Source organism: Pseudorca crassidens, chromosome 9, assembly GCF_039906515.1.
Source record: "Pseudorca crassidens isolate mPseCra1 chromosome 9, mPseCra1.hap1, whole genome shotgun sequence".
Lineage (NCBI taxonomy): Eukaryota > Metazoa > Chordata > Mammalia > Artiodactyla > Delphinidae > Pseudorca > Pseudorca crassidens.
Window position 1 is genome coordinate 40,875,040 of NC_090304.1, and position 18,724 is coordinate 40,893,763.

The 18,724-nt window shown below is 49.3% G+C and overlaps 1 protein-coding gene across 2 annotated transcripts in view; it reads right to left on the bottom strand.

The window, feature by feature from the left end:
- INSC (INSC spindle orientation adaptor protein) overlaps nt 1–15,481 on the bottom strand; it is a 123,552-nt gene extending 108,071 nt beyond the window's left edge. Inside the window, exon 1 of one of the 2 annotated variants that reach the window (XM_067749794.1) lies at nt 15,177–15,481. In XM_067749794.1, coding sequence (XP_067605895.1) covers nt 15,177–15,272 — 96 coding nt within the window. In that variant the 5' untranslated portion in view covers nt 15,273–15,481. Of the gene's footprint in view, nt 1–13,046; nt 13,167–15,176 lie in introns of those variants that run through there. The other variant, XM_067749795.1, reaches the window with a different exon arrangement.
- Between the last annotated feature and the right edge of the window lie 3,243 nt (nt 15,482–18,724).

Consider the following 18,724-nt stretch of genomic DNA (forward strand, 5'->3'; position numbering starts at 1 on the left):
AGCACAAAAGAACATAAGCCAACAGCCAAGAAACCTGCAGCCACATCTCAGCTCTGCCAGCAACTAACTTTGTGAACTTCATCAAACTACTTAACCTCTCTGGGCCTCTTTTTTCAAATGTAAACTGGAAATAATATATCTTTGATTACCTGGCACAGTTGTTATAAAGGCTGAAATACAACTAGAAGATTACACTGCTTTGTATCCCTATACAAGCTCATAAAAATAAGAGGGATTTTGTTAGTCAATATGGAAATAAGAGCCTCTTAAAAGAACCAAAGGTGGAATTTCAGGCAAAGTAAGAGACCTGGGCGAGGATAGAAATCTCAAAGTTAGGGTCTTACCCAAAATTCCTGTTAGTATTATGTAAGCAAGAAACCTGGAATATTACAGGACAGGTCCTCAGGAACCCTCTTTTCCAACCCTGTGGTTCATGAAAAGGAAACTGAGGTTCAGAGAGGGCAAAAGACTTGCCCAAGTCACAGAGTCAATTTGTAGCTGAAACCAGACTAGAATCCAAGTTCCTTCTTCCCTTCCTCTCAGGTTCTGTTCAAAACCTGGCCTAGTCCACGATGCTACCTTCGAGAGGGTGATGACCCCACACCTGAAGAAAGCCCCACTGCCTCCCCCAGGACATTCACGGAGGGACGCCAAACTTAGGACGCTTATTTTCCTGGGTCTACAGGTTCAGCGTGCTGATGCATGTAACTCACTCCGCTCTGGAAATTCCTCTGCCAGCGCCACAGTGCAAGACAAACAGATTGTGTTGACCAAGAGCTTAAGAACCAATTACTCATCCAGCACAGATGCAGGGGTCTGGGCTGGCAGGAGCTATAGCTTGAATCCCTCTGACTTTTCAGGAAACTGTCTCTAGCTCAGCCGCCCCCCACCCCGCCTAGGATCCTGAATGTGAGGATGGAAGCACATCAAAGGACAATTCCATCTGAAATCCTGCTGTTAAGTCATAGACTTCTGCACACTGTGGGGAAAGAACAGGACCTCTTCTTAAAACTGTGGCCTTCAGCTCCTTGGGACAGCAGGGTTGGGCTGAAAACCTGGGCTGAATAAAAGTGGGTTTGGTGAAATCCCTGGGGGCCCAGCCGCAGGCCAGACCAAGCACTGCACTTTCACCCCAAACATGCATCCCAGGTGCCCAGCTAGCGACTGTGAAACCCCCTGTGGTCTGCTCTCTCAAGCTGGGCAGGGCCTCTCTCTCTTGCAGTGGCCTCAGGCCCAGGACACCCAGCCCCTCTCCACACCTGTCACCTCTCCCTCTTGGCAGGCACCCTTGTGACAGCAGCCCCCACACTCTCTCACATCCATGGTCCCTTTGCCAAGGGCTGTGAGTATAACTGAGGTAGAGATGGTCGCAGGCCAGGCCACATGAGTGCGTGAGGGAGATCCAGAGCCAGGCTCTCCCCTACTCACAGGCAGCTCCTATACCACATCTGAGACCAGGCTAACATCAGCCTTGGTCCAGGTCAAGAGAACATCTGCTCTGTATCAGGCTGATAGAGAAGTTCAGGCTCTGTATCAGATGATAGAGAAGTTGATGAATAAAACATTTCCTTTTTCTTAGAATTTCCTCTTCCACTGAAAGATATATATATAAATGTGTAATTAAATAAGACATAGTAATTCCTCCAAGATGAGTTCAAATAAGATGCTTGACCTTTCTCTGCCACACGTGCTCTATATGGCCTTGGACAATTTATGCCCCTTTTCTGGGCTTCCAATTTCCCATCTGTGAGAGGAAAGGGCTGGATTAGATAAGCTCTCCTCTGAACCTAAGGTTCCTACAATCCAAGGACCCCCTTCCCAGAAGCTTCTAAAATAGCCATTTGTGGCCAGAGATGAGACCCAAACTCTTTTCTCCAGCTTGCTCTGCCCTGTAACCCAGGCTGCTCTGTGCTCTTTGCTCAAAGACAGCTTTGAGTTACAGGAGACATCTGGGGTTTGTCCCACTGATGACCACTCACATTACCTGCTGCTTCTGTCGGCCATTATAGCCCCTACATCACTGTATCCCTGCCCACTGTGCATCTGGGGCCATCCAGCGTTCCCCCCAACCTCAGGGTCCTTGGTGGTCATGAGGCCAAGCAGGCTCACACGAGGCAACTGTCTTCTTGCTGGCTGCCCAGCCCCCAGCCTATTCTAATATTAGTTTCAGCTGCTTAAAACACAGCTCTCATTGTGACATGTCGCTGAAAATCTATTATGTCTCCCCAGTGTCCCTCAACTCAGGTCTGAAATCCTTAGCCTGGCACTCATGACTCTCCAGACCCTGCTTCCAGCCTACCCTGCCTCTTTGGGCCTTACCAAACTGTCCTCCCCGACATGTCCCTTATGTTCACGCTTCAAGGCAGGTTCCCTGTTATTCTTCAGGACTGACTTGCTGTCCCCACACATCAAGATTCAGCTTAAACGTGGCCTCCCCCTAGAAGCTTACTCCGAACCCCCAGACCACAGGGCACCCAGAATCCTGAGGTGCTGACTGCTCTCCCCCCACCCCCGTCTTCACATAGCTTGCCCTTTCACTGCCTCCTGGCCTCTGTTTAAATATCTGCCTATCAGAGAGAACCTCTTGACCTGGTATACATGTACAAGTCCCCTCCTACCCTTGGAACCCTTTACCATACTTTATATTTCTCCACAGCACTCATCACCACTTTGCATATATCAACCTGTTTACTATCTTCCCACATCAGAAAGCAATTCTGCTCGGGCATGTGTTTTGCTCACTGCTATATCTTCAGTGCCTAGAACAATGCCTGGCACAGAGTAGGTGTTAAGTAGATCGTTGTTGAATGAATGAGTGAGAGAGGGAATGAGTGAATGAGTCTGTAACTTAGATCCTGGGCATCTTCGGGCACTTTTCCAAGATGCTCTTATCTGATGTGGCTGCCATTGTCCTATGTCTGCTCAGCCCCAACCCTGTCTGATGTCACGGCAGATGGACAGCGCACATTCTGTGGGGCTTTTTGTAAATGACAAACCTCAGAGAACTGAAAGAGCAGTTTCTGGAGGGGCGGGGCCAGGGTTAGTCTACTGCCTGGTTTCTAAATGCCACATTTTAAATCCCACTGTCCCGCCCTCCCCCCAGCCTCTCTGCAAATTCCACAGGGTTAAAAGGGCAATCCTGGTAGAAAATGAAGAAGAAAAAAAAAGTGTCCTCTCCTCCATGGTGGTGCTCATGGGGAGCTGTTGTCTCTCTTTCCCTTTCAAGCCTGAGCCCCAAGTATCTCTGCAGAGCCCAGCTATCTGATCAAGGAGCTTAATTCCTAAGCTCTCATCACCATTGAAAGAGGGGAAGGGACACTAGAAAAGCAGGAGGTGAAATAAGAGGAGCAGTTGGTGTGGTGGCATCTCCCTCTCTTCCTGATAACACCCTGCAAGCACACATGGCCTTCAACCAGTAAAGTGACACCTCCCCACCCTGATGTCTCCTCATCTGGGCTCCTGGTCTGTGAGGACCATATGAAAGAGGGATGAAGGAGAGGGCAGGGAGGGTGACTCATCAGCCTTGAGTCCTGCTACAGATCCAACATAAACTCTTGTTTGTGGATGGATACATGTGGTTGGGCGTGTAAGTGACTGAGTGAAGGCGAAATAGATATTGAACGAATGAGTGAGGAATGCAGGAGTGAGTGAGCTGGAGTGACTACTGGCATCTTTGTAAGGAGAGCTCACTGGGCTTAGTAAGACCCTCTCTGAATTCTCTTTTAGGCCTATATCTAGCGCAGTCTCAGGGGTGGGGAGGAGGTTGGCAATTCCTGACCCATGGGAATCATGCAAGTAACTCTCAAGTTCCAAGGAGCCTTCATAAATGTTTGTTAAATCCTTCGTAGCAGCCAAGGAGCCAGGTCAGACCACCTGGAGGCCCCTCAGATCTCCTGTATCCTCTACAAACCAGAAAGGGGGTACAGCTCAGGGATGCCATGTGATTTAGCTATCTTCTCCAGGAGCTCCTTAGAATTGCCCAGGAATTAGCTGTCACCTATCACCAGTCCCCTCAAAGCTCTTGAACGACAGTCTAATTTGTTTGCCCAGAAGACGGTAAGATGTTTGGGGGGGTAGACGTGGTTGAGAGGTACCTCAAATGTAACATGTCCTAAAGTGAATTACCTTTCTCCCCAGATCTACTTCTCCCCTAGAATTTTTATTCTACTGAATGGTACCACCAGCTGGTTGCTCAGCTGATAAAACTTCATTCATTCATTCATCTATCCAACAAATATTTGTGACATGTGTCAGTAACATGCTAACTACTAGGATAAAGTAATGAGCAAAACTCATCATCAAATAGGAAAAGTAAACGTTAATTATCATGAAAAATTGTAAATAAATGTAAAATCACAACTATGATAAAGGCTTGAAGGGGTACATGGTGTTGTGAAGCCCTGTAAAATGAGATTTGACCTAATCATGGAAGTGACAGCTGAGCTGAGAGCTGAGATATAAGTAGGAATTCAGTAGGTGAAGACATGAAGGAAGAGTGTTCTAAGCAGAAGAACAGCAAATGCAAAGGCCTGTGGCCTTGCCAACTGACAAGCCCAAGGGACTGAGACAAGGCCAGGAGAGAGGGTGAAGAAAGAAGCTGGGTGAGACGGTGTAGGAGTGGAGGCAGGGGTCAGAAAAATTAGACTTTGTAGGCTCATTAAAGAGGTTGATCTTTAGCTTAAGATCAATAGGAAGCAACTGAAGTATTTTTAAGGAGGGAAATGACATGAGTTGTGTTTTTGTTTTTTTTTTAAAAAAAGGTTTTTTTAGGACTTCCCTGGTGGCGCAGTGGTAGAGAGTCCACCTGCCGATGCAGGGGACACAGGTTCGTGCCCTGGTCCGGGAAGATCCCACATGCCGTGGAGCGGCTGGGCCCGTGAGCCATGGCCGCTGAGCCGCACCCGGAGCCTGTGCTCCGCAGCGGGAGAGGCCACAGCAGTGAGAGGTCCGTGTACCGCAAAAAATAATAATAAATAAATAAATAATAAATTTTTTAAAAAGCTTCCTTTAAAAAATTAATTTATTTTATTTTATTTATTTTTGGCTGTGTTGGGTCTTTGTTGCTGCACTTGGGCTTTCTCTAGCTGTGGCGAGCGGGGGCTACTCTTCGTTGAGGTGCGCAGGTTTTTCATTGTGGTGGCTTCTCTTGTTGCAGAGCCCGGGCTCTAGGTGAGCAGGCTTCAGTAGTTGTGGCACACAGGCTCAGTAGTTGTGGCTCGTGGGCTCTAGAGTGCAGACTCAGTAGTTGTGGCACACGGGATTAGCTGCTCCGTGGCATGTGGGATCTTCCCAGACCGGGGCTCAAACCCATGTCCCCTGCATTGGCAGGTGGATTCTTCACCACTACACCACCAGGGAAGCCCCTGAGTTGTGTTTTAAAATACATTTGGCTGCTGTGTGACAACAAATTGGAGGGAGTATAAGTAGAGCAGTTAGGAAGTTCTCACAGTAGTCCGGTAAGATGAAAATGGTGCCTTGAACTAGAGTGAGACTGGTGGAGACAGAGAGAAGTGACGGATTGGGGAGAGATTTTCAAGACAACATCAACAGACTTGGTGGTGAATTGTATATGAGCTTTGAGAGAGAAAGGTGTTGAAGATGATTGCCAGCTCTCTCTGACTTGTGCAGCTGTATAGATGAAGGAGCCATTCAATGAGATCTGAAATACCTGGAGAGGACCACATATGAATAGGACACTGCCAAGCAAGAACGCAGAAATTCTGTTTTGGACACACTCAGCTTGACAGGCCTTGGAGATGTCTATCTCCCTCTTTCGTCTCCCTCACCTTCTGCATTCAACCAGCTACCTGATTCTACTTCCTCTCTTGTCTGTCTTATTTCAGGTCCTTGTAAGTATTTCCTAGATAATTGAAAGAATCTCCAGGCTCTCTCTCCTTCCAATCCATCCATTCCACACTGTAGGTCTTTCTAAATATCGCCTCCTCAAACAGTCCCTCCCTCACCACCCATCTAAGCCACCCTATCCCCTCACTCTCTGTCTCAATCACTTGAGTTCTTCTTTCTAAAAACCTATAATAATTTGTTTTATTTTTTTATTATAGAAATAAATATGGACATATAAGTATACACCCTAGCTCTGTTTGCTAAATGCAATGACACACCAGTAACAGGGAGCACATGTAGCCCCAGGTCTTGGTTTCTAATACCATTCTCCACTAAAAGGATCCAGGTCTCCTTGGAGAAATGACTAATTCCAGGGCTGGGGCAAGGAAAGAACAAAATGAGCCTGGAACATCTTGCTAAAGCAACAGTAACCAAATGCTCAGAGAATCATGGGGAAAAGTCAAAAGAAACAAGAGCCAGACTGAGAACCTCCCACTGATCAAATCTTGTACATTTCGAACATCAAAATAAAATATACAAATTGATTAAACCCATGAATAAATTAATTAAGAATTTATGAGTTCATAGTAATGAAAGAAGGGAAGAAGGGAGGGAGGGAGGAAGGGAGGAGAGAGATAAAGAGAAAGACAGAAAGAAAGGGAGAAGGGAGAGATCTTTCCTACAGAAAAATGCCAACTAATAAATATAGAAGCAATGATGGATTCAAAAGTATCAATGATGATAAAATTAGTGATTAAACGTTTGATGAGGAATAGGATGTTTACAAAACCTCGAAGTATCTCTCCACAAATTACTTATTGATTACTAAGGGAAAAACAGTAATTTCACAGGAGAAACTGGTGAACATCACCTCAAGCAAGTGACAAAAGCTTCCATCACCAGCACTGGGACGGTCCCCACAGCCTGTGCTCGCTGGTATGCTAACCTCACTTCATGCTACTACTGCCCAACATGCATAGCTTGGATCCAGTCATGTAGAACCATCAGATAAACCCAAATGGAGGGGGATATTCAACATAATAAATGGCCTATACCATTCAAAACACAAAGGTCAAGAAAGATAAAGCAGAGGAATTGCTCTGGATTAAAGAAGACCCAGGAGACATGATAACAAAATGCCATCTGTGGGTTGGACCCTGAATGGGGCGAGGGAGACAGGAGAGCTATAGAGACATTATTGGGACAGAATTGTACTGTAGTAAGAGTATATCTTTTTTTTAAGGAAATACACACTTAAGTATTTACGGGCAAAGAGGCACCATGCCTCCGATTTACTCTTAAATTGATCAGAAATATGAATATTTTGTATGTATTCATATACATATATGTATTCATATATACATATACATGATAAAACCATAAATATATAATTATAATAAAGTATAAATTATACAGATAATTGAAGTATACATAAATAAAAAATAATGTATTTTTTATATTGTTGGAGAGAGAAAGAATGAATAAAAATGAAGTAAATGCAGTGTCTTGTAATCAATTAAGGGATACAGATAAAGAAGGATTTCTTTTATCAGTCTTGCAAATTTTCATTAATTTGATATGATATCAAAATTAAAGGTGACATAAAATTGTTTGTTTTTATGTTTGCTGAATGAATAAGTGAGCCCATATCCAACCATGACCCTCCGCTGCTTAAAATACCTCAGGGGCTGCCCACAACTGTCATGATAAAAATCAAAACACCTCAGCACAGCCATCAAGGCCTGACGCCCGTCGACAGCCCTTTGTAAAGTCTCCCATCTCTCTCTCATCACTACTGACCAAACCCTCGCTGCCTCAAGTCCCCCAGGCTTACCACATGAGGCAACATTTCTGTGCCTTAGCATGTGCTGGTTTCTCGGCCTAGAAAGCCCTCCTCTTATCCTCCTGGAATCTTCCTGTTATCTTTCCAGATCCAGACCAGGAATTTTCACCTCTGGTAAGGCCTCCCTGATTGCCCCAGTTGGGGGTGACACTTCCTCTTCTGATACACTAATACCTGCCATGATCATGTCCCACAGAGAGGCTTGTCACTGTTTGCTCACAATCCTGTCTTGCCTTGAGGACTGGGATATTCCCGACACCTGTATGCCCAGTGCTCTGCACGGGCCCTAGCACATGACAGGATCTCAGTTAATACTGCAGCATGGATACATGAATAATAGTGACTAAACTTTCTGCATCCTCCAAGAGAGCTCCCTGACTTCAGTCTCTTTCACGATCCTCAAAAAATACAGAAGAATAAGGGAAATTAGTTCTTCTAATTTTATGCATGAGGAAAGTGAGGCCCAGAGAGGGTAAGAGAAAACAATGTACCCAGAGGCTGAGCTAGGGCTGGAATCCAGATCTCTTGCCATCAGCCCAGTGTTCTTTCCCAGAAGGTAGGTGGGACAAGAAGGAAGAATACGTCATTTACAGTTGACCTGTTCTGTGCTGGACACTACACTTCCATAAACTTTCCAGTTCTAGCATCACCACTGCGTCATAAGGAATGCCTTTTTACAGACGTGGAAACAGGCTCCGAGCCAGATCTGTCTGATGGCAAAGCCCGTGCTCTTTTCTCTGCACATGGACAGTATATGCAGCCCACCTCTGACCCTCTATCAGAGGCAATAATATGGCCTGAGTCAATCGTTCTGTCCCTCGACCATGTCTTTTAAACCAGCACCACACACAGACCCACAAGGCAGCCCACACGCCCAGACGACAGGCTGCATTTCACATGGCTTCCAAACCCAGGATATTTGGTTTGTAAGACAAAACCTCCATTTCTCCAGCAGAAAGTGAACACTATACACAATTACCCAGCCAAACTGCTGACGCTTAGACACTGCCTCACGCCGAACAGGGTCTGGTCTGCCCAGAGACATCCTCAGAGGATCCAGGACTCCCCCAGAGCTTGGCACTGAGGGCACCATGTAGCAGGAAGAGGGGGCACTGGGCTGGCGGGATCACAGTGTCTGGGTGTAGGCTCGGTCCCCAGAGATTGCTCCAGGGAAGAAGTGAAGTCACAGAAGCGCACCCCAAGGGAGTGGTTGGCAGGGAGGGGGCGGGGTTGGCAGGGGTATCCCTGCCCGGCCTGGGAGGCCTTCCCCACCCCACCCCTGCTTCCCACAGGGCAGCCGTCTCCATCTGAGGCTGGAAAGGCCAGTGACGCTGATGATATTCAGGTCCTAGAGCCAGAGAAGGCAAAGCCCTCAGCTCTTCCCCAGCTGGCCCAAAGGCCTGGACTTCCCTGCTTTCAGGGCCTTTGAACTGGGGAGTGGTCAGTGGACCACAGACCACAGTCTTCACCACAGACTCCAGCGTCAGACAGACCTGGGGTGAAATTGTTGCTGGCTCTGACCTTGGGCTAATCATTTAACCTTGCTGTGCTTCAGTTTCCCTATCTTTAAAATAGCAGCGCCTGTCTCCCAGCGTTGTTCCAGAGGTTTCCTGAAACAAAAGATGCAAAGAGCCTAACAAGGGGGTTGGCCCTTAGCAGACACTAAAAAATGTGAGTAAGCGTGAGTACGCCTTCCCCCACAGAAGTTCTGACTGCCTCACCCAGTGCTCTCTTGCTGGATTTGAAACCTGTTTTCACCTGGTTGAGCTTAAAGTCCAGGGAACACCCAGAATCCTCAGCAGAGATGCAATCAATCAAGTCTTAGTCTTACCTTCTTTTTTGAGGTGGCATTTGCCTGGGAAGGTACAAACCCGTCACCCGCACCGACCCACCAGCACACCGCCCAGTGCCAGGCATCTCCTGAGGCCTCAGGCCAATGATTCCTCCTCCCCTTTGTAACCAAGTGCTTCTGGGAGGATTAATCTTGAACATGGGAAACAGCTGCCAGCATCGGGTGACTTAATGCATACTGAGAAGCAAGATCTCAACACAGTGCCTGAAAGCCCACCACGAGAGTCCTTGTAAGTAATCTTTAGTGCTAAGCGTTGCCCCCCACTCCTCCCCTTTCCAAATACTAATAGCCTTGGGCAGGTTAAAAGAATCAGTCTTAGAGTAAATTAGTTAGGGGTCTCGCCAACTTTGCAGTGTGGCTAGAGCCCTGTCCTGCATTCAGATGACCCTGGTGACACACATCTCTTGCAGATAAGAGGTGACAAATGACTTTCTGACCACATGGCAGACTTGAGAGCCCCTCATGGGGACAAGGAAAAACTGAGCATTAGCCTATGGCCTCACAGATCCAGGGGAGGGGGCAGAAGGGCCCTTCGCGTGTGCCCATGCTCTTCATCCTGAGCTCCGGCTCCAAAGGGCCATCCCTGATCACAGACCATGTGGTCCACGTGGTCTGCTCTGAGGGAGGCAGAGCTTAGGTCCAAGAGACACAGACCTCTCAGCAGAGCCCTGAGCCTAGGCGGGGTCACATGAGGAAGGGGTGGCCATAGGGCCAGGGCCAGGCATAGGGCAGGGGTCAAACTCCTTCGGGCACCCAGACACTCATGCTTTTGAGACAGGGAGAAGCTGGCAGTTGAAGCAGTCAGAGGAGGGGACATTTATCAATGGCCCAATTCATTCACAACAATCCCCATTGTCTGAGCCAGCACAGAGATGGGCATTTTCTCCCAGAGCTGCTGGGAAGAAAAGCCCCAAGACATGGTCACAAATCAGAGCCCCAAAATACAGAAGCCAAAATTGAGACATATGGTTTGAAAACCAGATGAAATATTTGAAATTGGAGATGTCCCCCCAAAATTCCATGCAACGTGGTTCTCATCCTCAGAGACCAATAGAATGCTTAATTGCTGATTGTTCATTTATTTATTCTGATCTCTCTCTACGAAGGATGTAGGAGTTTACAGCTAAAGATTGGTATAATATAAAGTTATTAAAGCAGAAATTAAAATTCAAAGCCATGTTTCCAATGAACACGTTTACTAGGATGAAGCAATATGATGAACTAAGAGCTTCCTGGCAGCCAGAGTAAGAAGGTAAACACACAGGTGATGTCATGAGCTCAGCAGTCACACAGACCTGTAGAAATCCCTTGAGCACTCTAAGCTTCAATTTCCTTGTCAGAGGAAAAAAAAAAAATGGGACTATTAACCTAATAAGTTTGCTGTGAAAAGTAAATGAAATAAAGCATGTATTATAGATTCAATAAATAGTGGTTGTTATTATTACCATTTTGGGGGTTGTCTGATTTCTCTTCTTTAAATTGGAACTATGTGACCTTAATAGGGTTGCCTTGATGCTCTATGAGTCCTAATTGTTGCTCTGAAATTCCGATTGGTAGGTATATGTATTTGATGAACTAAAACTGGGGAACCAGCCTGGGATTCACAGTGGGTACCTCATTTTCCAGAGTCTTTTCCTGAGTCTTAAGATGGCTGGGGGCCTCCACAGATAAGAAGGCTAGGGGAGGCACAGAGACTTCCTTCCCCACCACCTTCACTCTGTAAAAGGCTGCCCAGCTGACCACAGCTTGCCCTTATTTAACCATCCTCCCCAAAGGTCAGGTGGAGGACCAGGCCAGGGAAAGGTAGGTTCCAGCACCCCCTCAGGAAATGCATGAAGCTCATCTGCTCCCCTGCATACTGGAGGAGTTGGTGGGGTGAGAACTCAGACACTCCTTAGACCAAACCATAAACATTTAGAAAGAGAAAGTCAGTGTCATCGTTCTAACTTCCCAACTGAGGAAGCACATTTAGTGAGGGCACCTCATTGAGACCTGTCCACAGGAGAATGGTCAGGATGGGAGAGGTCTAGAAGCCGTAACAGCAGCAGCCAGCTAATATTTGGGGCACCTACTCTTCCGGGCACTGTTTCGTGTGTCCCCAGTCCCCAAGGGGGGAGGTCAGGGAGAACAAGATTCTGTCAAAAAAAAGAGATAACCACTGGAAAGGAGCAAAGCAAAGGCTCTCCCTTTCAGCCTCGCCTGCAGATGGGAGACTCAAAACAGGGTTGACTAAAACCAAAGAAGAGAAGAAATCAGCCCATCTCAACTCACTTCTCCTGCCTGTCAGATGACTGTCTGGGCCCAGCCCACGGAAGGCTCACTGCTTTTCTGCTGCAGGGGGAATCTAGAGAATAAACTAGAGCGTGGAGCAAATTACAGGTGCTGAGCTCTGCCTCAGATCTCAGACTGGCCCTGCTTGCCTTGCCAGACGGTCCTTTTCACTTCTAAAAAGGCAAGACTACTCCAAGAGCAGCCTCAGTTCTAGATCAAATGGGACACTCTGAAGGCATTGTATCAACATCTGCCCTGACCCCCCCAGCCAAAGCCCCCGGCTTACGGTATTTCCTACTAAAGCCAGTTTCTTAGACTTGTCCAAGGTGCCACGTGTAGGCTAAAGGGGACTGAAAAGGGGACCTAAAAGGCTGAGAGTGGGTCAAGCCAGGGGTGCATGTTTGTGCATATGCGTTTTGCACACGGAGATACCTGTTGGATATGTGTCAATGTCCTCAGATGTACATACTGAAAGCAGGTGAGTGTTTACACGGCCCTCCTGAGATACAACATGTGCAAGACTGGTGTGGGTGGCGGGAAGGTGTGCACACATGAGCAGCTGTGAGTGTGTGGGTGTGGGTGCCCTGTGTTTGTGGGTGAGCATGGCTGAGTGGTCCTCCCACCTCCTCCTGCAGTGACAGTGGGGCTGTCTCCGCAACCCTGGCCAGTCAGCCAGGCTGGCTCAGACCCCCATTCAGTCCAGTGTTGGCGCTGAACTCCTGCCCCGATCAGAGTCCTGAGAAACCAAAGCCGAGTGACCCACAGAGAAGACATCCCAGCTGGGGACAAGTCGGGTCACCCTAGAAAGTCTGAGTTCAGATAACACTCCTTATCCCCAGCTTCTGTCTTCATCTGCTCACTCACACACATGCAGCCATCGACACACGACCCGCTCAGCCCCATGGAGCCTGCCTACCACACTCACCAATGCACACCCAGCGTACAGACACGGGGCAGCAAGGGCCACGCAGACACACGTGCCACCTAGGGCGCACTCCAGGCCCACCTACACAGAAGTTCCCACACATACTGACACACTCACACCCTGGGACATATGCTAGAAAGTTCCCTCTGCTCACATACCAGCCCAGACACACGTCCTCCCACTGGCGCTCGCTCCCACTCACAAGCACTCACACTGATACACTTACACCTATTATCTAAATAGTCACAAGCATGCTCTGTCCCGGACCGGGCTGGGCACCGAATCCAGCCTGGGGAGCGCCGCCTACTTACTCCGAGCGAGTGAGAGCGCCTGTGCGCGGCTGCATGCAGCGGCCAGGCCAGCGGCGGCAGGCACAGCTGGGGCTGCAGAGGCTGCGAGCAAGTGACCTGCTCGGTGGCCCAGCCCGAGGGCCGCCGGCTGCCCGCGCCCCACCCCGCTCTGCCCCCGCCCGCCGCTCCCGCCCGCCGCCGCAGGACCTCCGGCAACAGTCCGCTCGCTGCCAAACCTCTGCCCCGCGTCAGCCACCGCTGCCTGCAGTCTCAGCCGGGCTGCGAGGCTCTTTTGGTGCCCCTGGCAGTGCAAACTTTGTGCTCTCGGCTGTGGGGAGCCCTGGAATGGGGACGCGGTCAGGTCTAATTAGAGACCTGGCTCGCACGGGGCCGGGCGGGAGTCACGGCGGGTAAGCACCCCGGACCCTCGGAGCCGTCCCGACCCTGGTGCCCACATGTGCCCCACATGCCAACATCTGGAGAGTAAAGGGAGTGCGTTGGAACTGAAACAAAACAAGGAGGGGTTTGGGTGCGGTTCACACGCTCTGCGGAGGGAGCGCTGAACTTTGAGCAGCCCCCAAACGCCTGGAATGCCACTTGGTTTATTGACCCTCAGGTGCTTCCCTTTGGAACCTAAGTCGCTCACATAAGATCGCTGACCTGCCAGAAAGGACAGAAGATGGTTGCAGACACTCGTTTTAACTTGGGGCACATCAAACTTCCGCTCTGCACTTAGTGTCAGATGGCTAAGTCTAGAGAAGAAGGCTGATTCCCACCCCAAAGCTCAGGAATGTCGCATTCCATCCAACCCCCTCCACCCTGCCGTGAATCATTCCCCACCAGGGGCCTGGAGTTCCTCTACCTACTCTGGGGCCACCAAGGAAGAGCAGACCCTAGCCTCCCTCGGGCACTGTTTCCAAATTTGAACCTGCTCATTGGCAGGAAGTTCTCCTTGGCATCTAGCCTAAATCCCTCATGTGCAACTACTGTGTGTCAATATGCTCACGCTTTGTGTTCAGGGACAGGAAAACCGGTTCTGTCTCCAAGACACAATGATCACTCCAAGGTCCCATCTCAGCCTCTCTTCCTTGACGCTAATACCCGTGTTCCCTTTTTCAGGCCCTGGCTAAAAATGATGATTGCTCCCTGGCCCTGGACACATTGCAGCTCCTGACCTTAACTCAACTGCCTCAGCTCTCTGGGGACCCCAGACTCTGTAGATGCCCAAGTCATCCTCCTCAGACAAGCCAGCTTTGACTGCAGCCTCCGTCCATTGGAGACACCCTGATTCTACTCCCCAGATCCTTGAGAGGGGCTTCAGTTCCTATCTCAGCAAAGGCTGTCTCAGGGCCCGGGGACAGAGCTTGAAGGCCCAGCCATTCACCTGGCTATGCGTTAACACTGAAGCCACAACCTTCCTCAAATGGGCAGTTTCCTGAATCTTTGAGTCCATTTCTGGTAGATCAGGTAGTGTAAAAAAAAAAAAGGGGGGGGGGCTTCCCTGGTGGTGCAGTGGTTGAGAGTCCGCCTGCCGATGCAGGGGACACGGGTTCGTGCCCCGGTCCGGGAAGATCCCACATGCCGCGGAGCGGCTGGGCCCGTGAGCCATGGCAGCTGAGCCTGCGGAGCCTGTGCTCCGCAATGCGAGAGGCCACAACAGTGAGAGGCCCGCGTACCGCAAAAAAAAAAAAAAAGAGGACTTTATCCTCAAAGAAACCTAACCTTGCACACTGCCTCTACTACATTCTAGTCATGCGTCCTTGGACAAGTCACTTAAACTCTCTGAGGCTCAGTTTTCCCATATTTACAATGGGGATCATGATAATCTCTGCCTAGCTCACATGTTGCTGAAAGTATGAGACGAGCTCAGGAGTGTAAAAGTACCTGAATAGCTAAGATAGTTTTTAGTATGCTAGAAATGGAATGAGGCTCAGATCATGAACAGGATGAATATTAGCAAAAAACTTCAGAAATATTTCATTCCCAGGTACAAACTCTGGGTCCGAGTTTCAGGTAAAGAGAGGAACAGACTTGGTTTTTTAGATGTTCCTTTTAGGACACTTGGTATGGATGTCCCCCACCTGCATTCCCAAACACACACACACACACACACACACACGCACACACACATCCACGTTCCCAGATACATACAGCACAGCACAGCCTCCTGGGCTCATGTCGGCCCCATAGGCCCCAGCCTCTTATACCCTCGCTGGCCGTCTCTCCATTCCCAGGGGGCCTTCTCATGGCTCCAGTCTTGGCTGCAGCAACTCCAAGTCTCCTTACAGGGGCCCTGGCAGGCAACTCCTCTCTCCTCGCCCATCCTTCTGGGCCATGGCCCCCGCAGGCCTGAGACTCCAGGCAGAGGTGGCAGTGGCCTTCTCCAAGGCAGCTCAGAACTGAGGCTGCGGGGGGAGCTCAGAATTGGAGCACCATCCCCCTCAGCCTCCTCCCCTCCGCCCGCCTGGCTTCCCAGTGCTGTCCTGCTTAATTCTTAATGGAAATTCCATCCCCGGCGCCGGCCCTGGCTGCCTCAGGGAGTCCAGGCTTGGGCCAACAGCAAACTCCACCCAGAGACAGGAGGCCTGCTTGGCCATATAAACACATACATACATACACACTCAGCAGACAGACATGCCCAGAGTCATTCACAAACTCAGAGAGTCTCACCCAGACACATACCCACATACCCAGAAGGACAATAAGTATTATAATCACTAGCATTTACTGCATGGTGCTAAGTTTTTTGTAGTTATCAACTTCCCTAATCTCACGATTACACTGGGTTCGTGGACGTTAGCTATTATCCCTAATTTACACATGGGGAAACTGAGGCACAGGGAGTAATAACTTGCATTAGTAATAATAGCCTAACACGTGAGCACCAGGAACCATGCTCAGGGCCTTATGTGCATTGTTTCATTTTGCCACCGTGGTAACATTTTGTAGAAGTTATTTTTATTCCCATTATACAGACAAGGAGAATGGAGGCCAGATGGTTTAAATCATATGCCTGTGGCCTCACAGCTTGTGAGATGAAGGGAGACCCTATATAGATATGTGTGGGAGCCCTCATGAGTGAAAAGGGAGACATACAGGTAAACAGATACATGCAGACTCTCAGGGGCACAACCACAAATAGGTCCTTCTACCAAAGGAGAAGCCACAGAAATGGTTCAGAGCTGCAACAGGCAAAGGTCCCCTCTAGCCTGACGCTGTGTTCTTCTTCCCTCCCAAAAGGCCCATCCCAGCTCCACCAACTTCAGGAGTCACTTCAGGAAGGACAAGTTAGACCTAAATGTAGGGCAGATTTCAGGTTTACAGTTCAGTCAGCCAGCCTGAACTACAGTCAACCCACAGCCTCAGCTCCAAATCTAGTTTACCCAGCACACCGCACATGGTCACAGGAAGAAGTCTCAGGTGCTCTCTTCTGAAGGGATCATGAATGAACCTCATGCAGGTAGCACCTCAAAGACTCTGGCACTGTCAGGAGCTGGCCGAGGAGGGCTCCTGGCCCCCAGCCCAGATGAGGCTGCACAGGACCCACAGGACAAGGCATGGTACCAGAGCCCAGGCCTCAGGCAGAACAGAGCATGGGCTGCCCGAGGGAGCTGGTGCCAGCTCCAATCTTGCAGAGAAGTGGCAAGACTTTGGTGGGAGGAGGGTGGGCACAGGAGGGGCAGGGCTATGATACAGGACAAGTCGCAAAGTCCAGCGCCCTGGGAGTTGGGGGAACAGGACTGCAAAAGAAGAGAACAGAAGAATTTAGCAGTCCAGGAACTTGTCCACTGCTGGAAATTTCCATGCTAAGTTAGACATCTCCAAGCAGGGGCTGTGCTGGCACTGGTGCTCATTCCCAGCAGTCCCAGTAGAGTGCTCAGGAAGGCCTGCCATGGCCAGTGTGATCCCCATTGTCTCTCGTCATTTCCTACCCCGTTCCCCTCCCAGAACTCCTCAACTGCTCCTGCTCACAAGCCCATCCATTCTGTGGTCTCAGAACAGCTCAGCATGGCAACCTTGTGGGACATCTACTTTGGAAAGGGGTTTTTCCAGAGAGACGTGCACAATTTAACCTGGAATCATGCAGCCAGGCAATGGCTCTCAGAGGAGGAGGTGTTCAGAGACCAAGAATCTGCATTTCTAAAAGGTTCCCAGCTGATGTGGATGGTACTGGTCTGGGGGCGTCATGCTCTGAGAACCACTGCTTTATAGAATAAGAGAAAGTCAGAGGTCGTTCCAGCTCAAAACTAAGGTGCAGCCTAACTTTAGAGGGCAAATCGTTTCGTCTGAAAGGCCCCTAAAGAAAGAATTTCCATTCCTGTCAGTAGTCTGTACTTTCCTTTCCCCAGCTGCCATCTCCCCAGCTTCTGTGCTGGCCCTGCCCTCTGTTGTCAGTCTCCCTTGGACTTTGTGATGGCTCTCTCTGCCTCAGTCCATCTCAAGTAAGACACAGCATCCTCCACTCTGTCCTCCACCTACTCAGAGAAGGTTATCAAGATGAGGAACCTGCACAAAAATAGCTGATGACCAGACAGGCTCTCATTTCTGAGGACTGAGATATCAGATCAGAAGGTCCTGACGATCGCAGCTGAAATGCCAGCCCACCCAGAGATATGAGCGATGGGCAAGGATCCAGTACCCATGGCTGTGACCTTAAGTCCTGCAGTCCCCTCCTGCAGCCTTGAGACATGCCCATGGAGATGCTGTCTTGCCTCCAGGGGTGATGGTGGGATAGGCCACTCAAGAAGGACTGGGAGAGGGGAATCTGGCCACAGGCCGGTGTGGACACCCCGTTGACTCACTCAGCCCATCTATCTCTCTCCAGGCCTTCCTCTACAATGCTCTCAAAAGGGGAAATTTCCCTCAACTCCCAGAACCAGTGTGAAAACCTGTAATGTAACTAGGATGAAGGATGTAAGGACCAGAAAGGCCCTCAGCGATCTCTGGGAGCAGGGGTTCTGAAATTTTATTACCCACCAGAATCACTGGGTCGGGGAGGGGAGTGAAATGCAGGTTCCCAGGCCTCCCTCAGAGGTTCTGATTCAGTGGGTTGGTGGTGAGCTGAAGCCTGGGTACCTCTCTCTTCCCAATCCATGTTCAGTGACTTCATGCTGGTAACTTGAAATTGGCCATAATGGAAGTATTTATTTACACCACAGAAATTGGGCAAATACTACAAATCAGGGCATTTTGTTTTGCTTCACTTTGGTTGGCTTTGGAAAGCCTGTTGTGGACAACTTCCCAGCCCGCTGCGGGGCATGTGCATCTCTACTTTCAAGCATCCCAAGCAATTATGATGCAGGGCTTTTTAAGAAAAAATTGATCTAGTAATTAGGTTCTAACTCAAACCCTTCATTTGACAGGGAAACTAAGGCCCAGGGAGGGAAAGAATCTTGGTCGAGGTCACCGTAGTAGGCCCCTTGTGGGATCACGGCTGCTCAGTTCAGGACAGCGGGGGCTGGCAGGCAGCCCTGTATTTTTCTTGACCCTCTCCTGCAGCCTCTCCACCACACACCAGCTGTGGCTCATTGGCTAAGAGACGCACGGCAGGAAGGTCTCACCCCTTGTGAGCCAATCAGATTGACTTTCATCAGCATTTAGAATTTTAATAAGTTGGACTAGAGGTTATTAGTGGCCAGATCACCTGACTGGAGTGCCCTGGCCAGCAGTGCCCTCAGCACATGAACTCCAGCTGCTTC